This window comes from Brachyhypopomus gauderio, chromosome 2 (assembly GCF_052324685.1).
Source record: "Brachyhypopomus gauderio isolate BG-103 chromosome 2, BGAUD_0.2, whole genome shotgun sequence".
Lineage (NCBI taxonomy): Eukaryota > Metazoa > Chordata > Actinopteri > Gymnotiformes > Hypopomidae > Brachyhypopomus > Brachyhypopomus gauderio.
This window is the reverse complement of record NC_135212.1, coordinates 27,117,915-27,123,921: the sequence shown is the minus strand read 5'-3', so window position 1 is coordinate 27,123,921 and position 6,007 is coordinate 27,117,915. Positions and strand designations below refer to the sequence as shown.

The following is a 6,007-nucleotide window of genomic DNA, read 5'->3' as shown; positions in this document are numbered from 1 at the left end:
TTGCTTAATATCAGCTACTTTTAATACTAGTTGACCACAACAATTATATTAACTTCATGTCTATATGAACATTATGTTAATTTTACTGAATTCAAATTTTATGTTCATATATGTTCATTTTACTACAATTTTCTTAGTCTCTGAAAATACTAATATTTAATCTCTTCTCTTATCCTTATGTTTGTTCAAAATGTCTACAGTGATGTAAGTGTTTTTATCATTTTTTTCTATCATTTTAAAAAACATTCTTTACAAGTATTTTTACATTCCATTTTGGCAAATGGATTTAATAAAGGTTCTTTTTCCTGTGCAGTCAGAGCCGAGGCCCTCAGCCCCCCGCGTGATGGCTAAGGTAATTCCACCCCGAGCAGAGACACTGTCAAGTGACTTACATTTGAATATCAACAGTGCAGTATAAAAAGCTAATGGTTTGTACATGTATTATTTTTACTATGTTAGTTGAACCTTTTTGATGTCATTCATTTAATCAAATGAACTGAAAATAAATCATTTAAATAATTTAATAAAAATGTCACTAACTAATAATAATAACTAATAATAACTAACTAATTAGTAGTTTTATATGCATTACTTTTACTTGTTTTTAAAATTAAGTGATAGCAGTAAAAAAGATATTCTAATTCTTCCATCACTCTCTTTTATAGCCTAAATGTAAAATTTCAGCTTCAAGGAAACTCTCTCTGAAGGTAAGTGGCTAGATTAATATATTTACCAGTCTTATGATGTGGTTTATCTTATGGGGCACATTTATGTGGGGGCATTGTATCCCACAGATATGTATGCTTTTTGACGGTTGTGGGGGGACTCTGTCTGTGTAGATCCTGCTACTGCAGAGAGCGATGGAAGAGCTGGAGCAAGAGAAGGTGAATCGAGATGATGAGAAGGTGCGCTACCTGGGTGAGAAGCTCCCGCCCTTACAGATGTCTGGCCTTGCGATGGAAGATCTGCAGGTGAGGAACAGTGTACCTTAGAATGAAATGAGCCATATTTTGTCAATTGTGATTTTTACACCCCAATCGAAATTTGTCCTCCGCTTTTAACCCATCTGTGCAGTCAGAACACACACACACACACTAGTGATTACTAGGGGGCTGTGGATCACACATACCCAGAGCGGTGGGCAGCCCTAGCCCGGCGCCCGGAGAGCAGTTGGGGTTAGGTGCCTTGCTCAAGGGCACCTCAGTCATGGCTTGTCTGGGAATCGAACCCACGACCCTCCGGTCACAAGACCAGTTCCCTAACCGCCAGCCCATGACTAGAATGGGCCATGAGGTGCAGGAGAGAGAGAAAGAGAGTACCTGAGAACAGGCCGTGAGGTACGGGAGAGAGAGAGTACCTGAGAACGGGCCTCCAAAGGTCACAAACACTGAAAGCACGAGTCTGGAGACGAAAACATACATCATTAGTGGAGAATTTCCATTTAAATTACCAGATTGTTGTTGAAAGTACTGGCTACAGTATAGGTATGTGTGTTTTTATTTTTCTCGCAGAAACTGTGTAAACAGCTTCATGCAAAAGTTGATGTGGTGGATGAGGAGAGGTATGACTTTGAAGCCAAAGTCAACAAGAACAACAAAGAAGTAAGTGGCTTGCTGTCCTTTCCCATAAAGTGCACCTAACCGCTCTCTGGAATCATCGTGTGTGTGTGTGTGTGTGTGTGTGTGTGTCTGTGTGTGCGTGGAATACAGATTCATGAGTTGAAACTGAAAGTACAGGATCTTGGGGGTAAATTTAAAAAGCCTGCTCTGAGGAAGGTGCGTGTGTCTGCCGACGAGATGATGAGAGCCCTGCTGGGCTCCAAGCACAAGGGCTCTATGGACCTCAGAGCCAACCTCAAATCAGTGAAGAAAGAGGACATTAAACAAGAGAAGGTATTTACACACACACACACACATACACACACACACACACACACACACTTTTGAAGTTCTCACACAAAAACCTTCAGTAAACAGCTCCATGACAGTTGTAAAGACAACCTCAAAATATATGCTTACATACTTGGTCATGTGTATAATTTGAGTTTTCCAGAATATTCATGCATATACAGTGTTTATAGCACCACTTCTACACCATTCCCCATAATTCCTCCATAAAATCCATAGTTCCATCCAAGGCATTCTGGGTAGATGGGGGGGGGGGGGGGGGGTATCGGAAGCCTGAGGGATACATACATGTATTTGGCCATATGCATTCTCCAGAGCACACATGCTTTCTTGCATATTTCACACATAAAACTGGCCAAACAGCACATATATGTCACCTGTAGGTGCTGACGACTGAGGTGGGCGACTGGCGGAAGAACGTGGAGGCCATGTCAGGCATGGAGGGCAGGAAGAAGATGTTCGACGCTGCTGGAGGAGGCCAGTGAGGAGCTTGTAGATTTTGTACGTATGACTGTGTACATGTGTGAGTCTGAAAGGAGGAAGGGTAAAACAAATAAATAAACTCCTATGTTGAAGATTCCCTCAACAATCAAGAGTACATTTTACTATTCATCATTCTATTCCAGCATTTGTGTAATTTCTATCATCTCACCAAGTTATTACTGTTTGGTTGTCAGTTTTTATTTAACTTTAAAGCATTGAAAATGTTTTTTTTTTCTTAATGTTTGTGTGTACCTTCTAGTAAAGCTGTGAATGCAGAGTTTGTGGTGTCAGAGCAGTGTTTGTGTCAGGACAACATGTTTCTGATTTGTGAGGATGTGTTCACTTACACACAACATGCAGAGCAGGAAGTCACAGTATGCAACATAAGACACTGGGTTACTACCACACAACTTAATGTACTGTATGAGACAGCTCGGACTGACCTATGACCCAGAATATTCCAGCTAAGTGACTCTAAGTGTTATTTCTATTCAAGGAGAGGGTAAGTAAATAAAAATGTGTCTGAAGTGGCTGAGGATGTGATTCCGTGTGGCACTCATGGGAGTGTGCAGAACAAATGTAATGTCAAGGGTCCTGACCTGTGGCTGTACGGGGGTTTGTGCTATAACTGTGGGGAGGGGAGCTTTGAACTGTCCTGAACTTTTCATGAATAACACAAACAAGGCCAGCACGATGCATTAGTTTGTTCATTTTTTAGCATGATCGATCGACAGTAAATGAGTCAACAACACGGAATGAAATATGCAGCACACACCAAACTTGAGACAGACATGACAACTGAGAGTCCTTGAAGACTTGAGTCTACACATACTTTATTATATATAGTTTATTATATAATCCCTACTGTATGTGTGACCTACTGTATGTGTGAGTGTGTGGGAGAAACAGGACACTTATGTTTAAGGGTTCTCTGGCAGCGATGTCAGTTTTAACATGGAAAACATGGACTGGATTTGACAAGGTGATGACTAGGTATACCATTATGCTGAAACATAATGAGAAAGAACAGCTTTGAACAGCTGCCAACAAAGGTGGCTCTCATAAAAAAACCTTGGCCCAAACACTTCTGACCTGTATAAACTGTGAAGAGGTAACACATGATATAGGACATTTCTCATGAAAACCAAACACCACTGTTTGTCCCTGAGTGTTTGAAAGACCAACCAGTTTTAAGATTTTATTCAATACATATAAAACACACAGAACATAACATAACTGACCTTCATACATAGTCCATAGTCCTGCATCAGTTTAAAACAATCTTACTAGAATTTACAGAAATGTCATTTATTATCATTCATGCAAATGACATCATATCTCTAAAACATCAAGATGTTTGTATGTACACTTACTAGGCAGTGTTAGAAACAAACATTGTACCTATATTCACTAGCACTCTATAATTAGGTAGACTTATTTTTTAGGTGGCTTATATAAGTGTACAATCACTCAGTGTCGCACTTCTGCACACTTGGTCAGTCACCTTTGACCCATCTGATTCTGTCCCTACTCTTTATACAGTTTCCACTCTTCTAGATGTTAAGACAATCTAGGAGATGCCTGTGATTACACAACCAAGTACAGGATTTGCATTCAAGGACCATGAACACACATCAGGTGTGTACCCTTTGTCGTAATTGGTCAGGATCTGGTGACAGGACCAGTCCTAACCAGATATTATTCGGGGAAAGAAGGGAACAGCTAAACACACAAGCGTAAATCACCACCCTGAATAAATTCAGAATAATTTACATGCATCTTTTCTATGCTTTTTTCATGCTTCTCTTAGTGTCCATTTGCAATTTAGCGTATAGAGAAACAATCCTCATTAAAACCCACTTCTGAAGTGACTACATGACTAAATATCACCCCTGCTGTCTTTCTATTCTTTGTGTAGCCCACAGCAATCAATCACTTTAATTTGCTTGTTTGAGCAAATAATTCAAAGCCTTTCTGAGTCAGCATGGCATGCTCCAATTTTCCTGAGTAAAATTAGCAGCTGCACGTTTCATGTCACAGATAAATCCATTTGCAGTGTAATGATCTGAGCCATAAAACAGCCTCTGTCATAACCAGAGAGCTGCATAAAAAAGTGCAGAAAAACACAGAAAAAAAACTATTTGAAGTATCTGAGCATTTCTGCACAGTATCGCATGCCTGAAACAACGTAGCTGCCATTCCTGGAATGTTGTAATTAAGACAATGTTTAACCCCCACTCCCTCCCAACCGTGAAATGACACGCAAAATGACACTCAAAGTACCAGTACTTTATCTGTAGGGATAAAGGCATTGAAGGGTCACAGACCTCTTTGGTTTAACTTCTGAGGCCCTCGTCACTGTGGAGGAGCCAGAGAGAAGCACTAGTACACTACAATAAATACACCTCCACTTACAACACATGACCATAAGAACTAATAGCAATGAGTAAACTACACTAAGGCTTTTAAACTTTGAATATTACAAAAAATATTTAGATGCTCTTAGATTTAAGAGCGCTCCGTCCTGAGTCTGTGTACCAGAGGCACCCTTCTGTAGTGTAGTGGTCTGTTCCTACATGTCTCTTTATCTTTCAGGTTTGGACTTTTCAAAAACACAGCACACTACCATCAGCACTGTATGAGTGACGGAGGCATCAGCCAATCAGCCAATCAGCCTCTGGAATTCTGTGTGGTCCATTCTCAGGAGGAGGAGCCTGCCAGTGTCAGCAGGTAAAGGGAGCAGTGGCTGATTAAAGTGACACAGTGACTGTCGTCTTGCAGGTGTGGAGTTGCCATAGCTACATGCTGCGGATCGTCTGCCGGTTCCACATGCCACGTCTGGAGTGGTAGTGATGGAAGAAGTTCCTCATGTATATGCGCTCCACCTCCAGGCCGGCCTCCAGGATTCTACAACTCAAAACAACACATCGCCTTTTACAGCCAGCACATGCAGAAAAGGGCAACCCCGTAAATCTAATGACCCCACCACTGAGGACAGGAAAGAATCGACAGGAAGTCCCACCTGTCCAGCAGCTCCCAGTCCTCTCCTCCCCATCGGTCAGTGAAGTCTCTAGTGTTCATGCCACCAATAGAGTCCAAGTCAGATTTATAAATGCCCAGTAAACCAAAGCCATTGACTTCCCAGTAACCTGCATGGGTTCACGCGCACACACGCACACGCACACACACACACACACACACACACACACACACACACACACACACACACACACACTTTTGTTCTCACACAAAAATCTTCAGTTTGTAAAGGCCTTAAAGACCTGAGGATTGAATATAGCAGTTACTACATCTGTTTTACTGAGGAAGCATCAAGGTAGAAGAGAGAGAAGGTTGGAATGATCACCTATCCCACACCATCATTGATGGTCAATGACTCTGCCATTCATTTACGAGACAGCAGTTGACATGACAGTTTTGTGTAGACTGGTTCAGGTCCCTACATTTATTCTGACTGGAGTGACACACTTAGTCATTGCAATGAATTTTGATTATCCTATGCAACATGAAAACACTTCATTCTTACTTGTTACCAGAGGCATGCCAACTTTTTTCCCCCTGAATAACAATCAGTTATTCAATGGACAACCAGCGTGAAG

General features: G+C 41.2%; 2 protein-coding genes across 2 annotated transcripts in view; one reads left to right on the top strand and one right to left on the bottom strand.

The window, feature by feature from the left end:
* Nucleotides 1-317: 317 nt before the first annotated feature.
* Nucleotides 318-3,084, top strand: tnni1c (troponin I, skeletal, slow c). Its single transcript, XM_076992788.1, has 6 exons — nucleotides 318-352; nucleotides 666-707; nucleotides 840-971; nucleotides 1,512-1,601; nucleotides 1,710-1,892; nucleotides 2,291-3,084. The coding sequence occupies exons 1-6, from the start codon at nucleotides 344-346 to the stop codon at nucleotides 2,390-2,392; spliced, it is 558 nt and encodes a 185-aa protein (XP_076848903.1). The 5' UTR covers nucleotides 318-343; the 3' UTR covers nucleotides 2,393-3,084.
* Nucleotides 3,085-3,575: 491 nt separating this feature from the next.
* The window catches only part of b4galnt3b (beta-1,4-N-acetyl-galactosaminyl transferase 3b), a 17,315-nt gene continuing 14,883 nt past the window's right edge, over nucleotides 3,576-6,007 (bottom strand). Inside the window, exons 19-20 of the mRNA XM_076992735.1 lie at nucleotides 5,413-5,539; nucleotides 3,576-5,297 (exon numbers count right to left, since the gene is read on the bottom strand). Of these exons, the coding sequence (XP_076848850.1) occupies nucleotides 5,189-5,297; nucleotides 5,413-5,539 (236 nt within the window). The 3' untranslated portion in view covers nucleotides 3,576-5,188. The remainder of the gene's footprint in view (nucleotides 5,298-5,412; nucleotides 5,540-6,007) is intronic.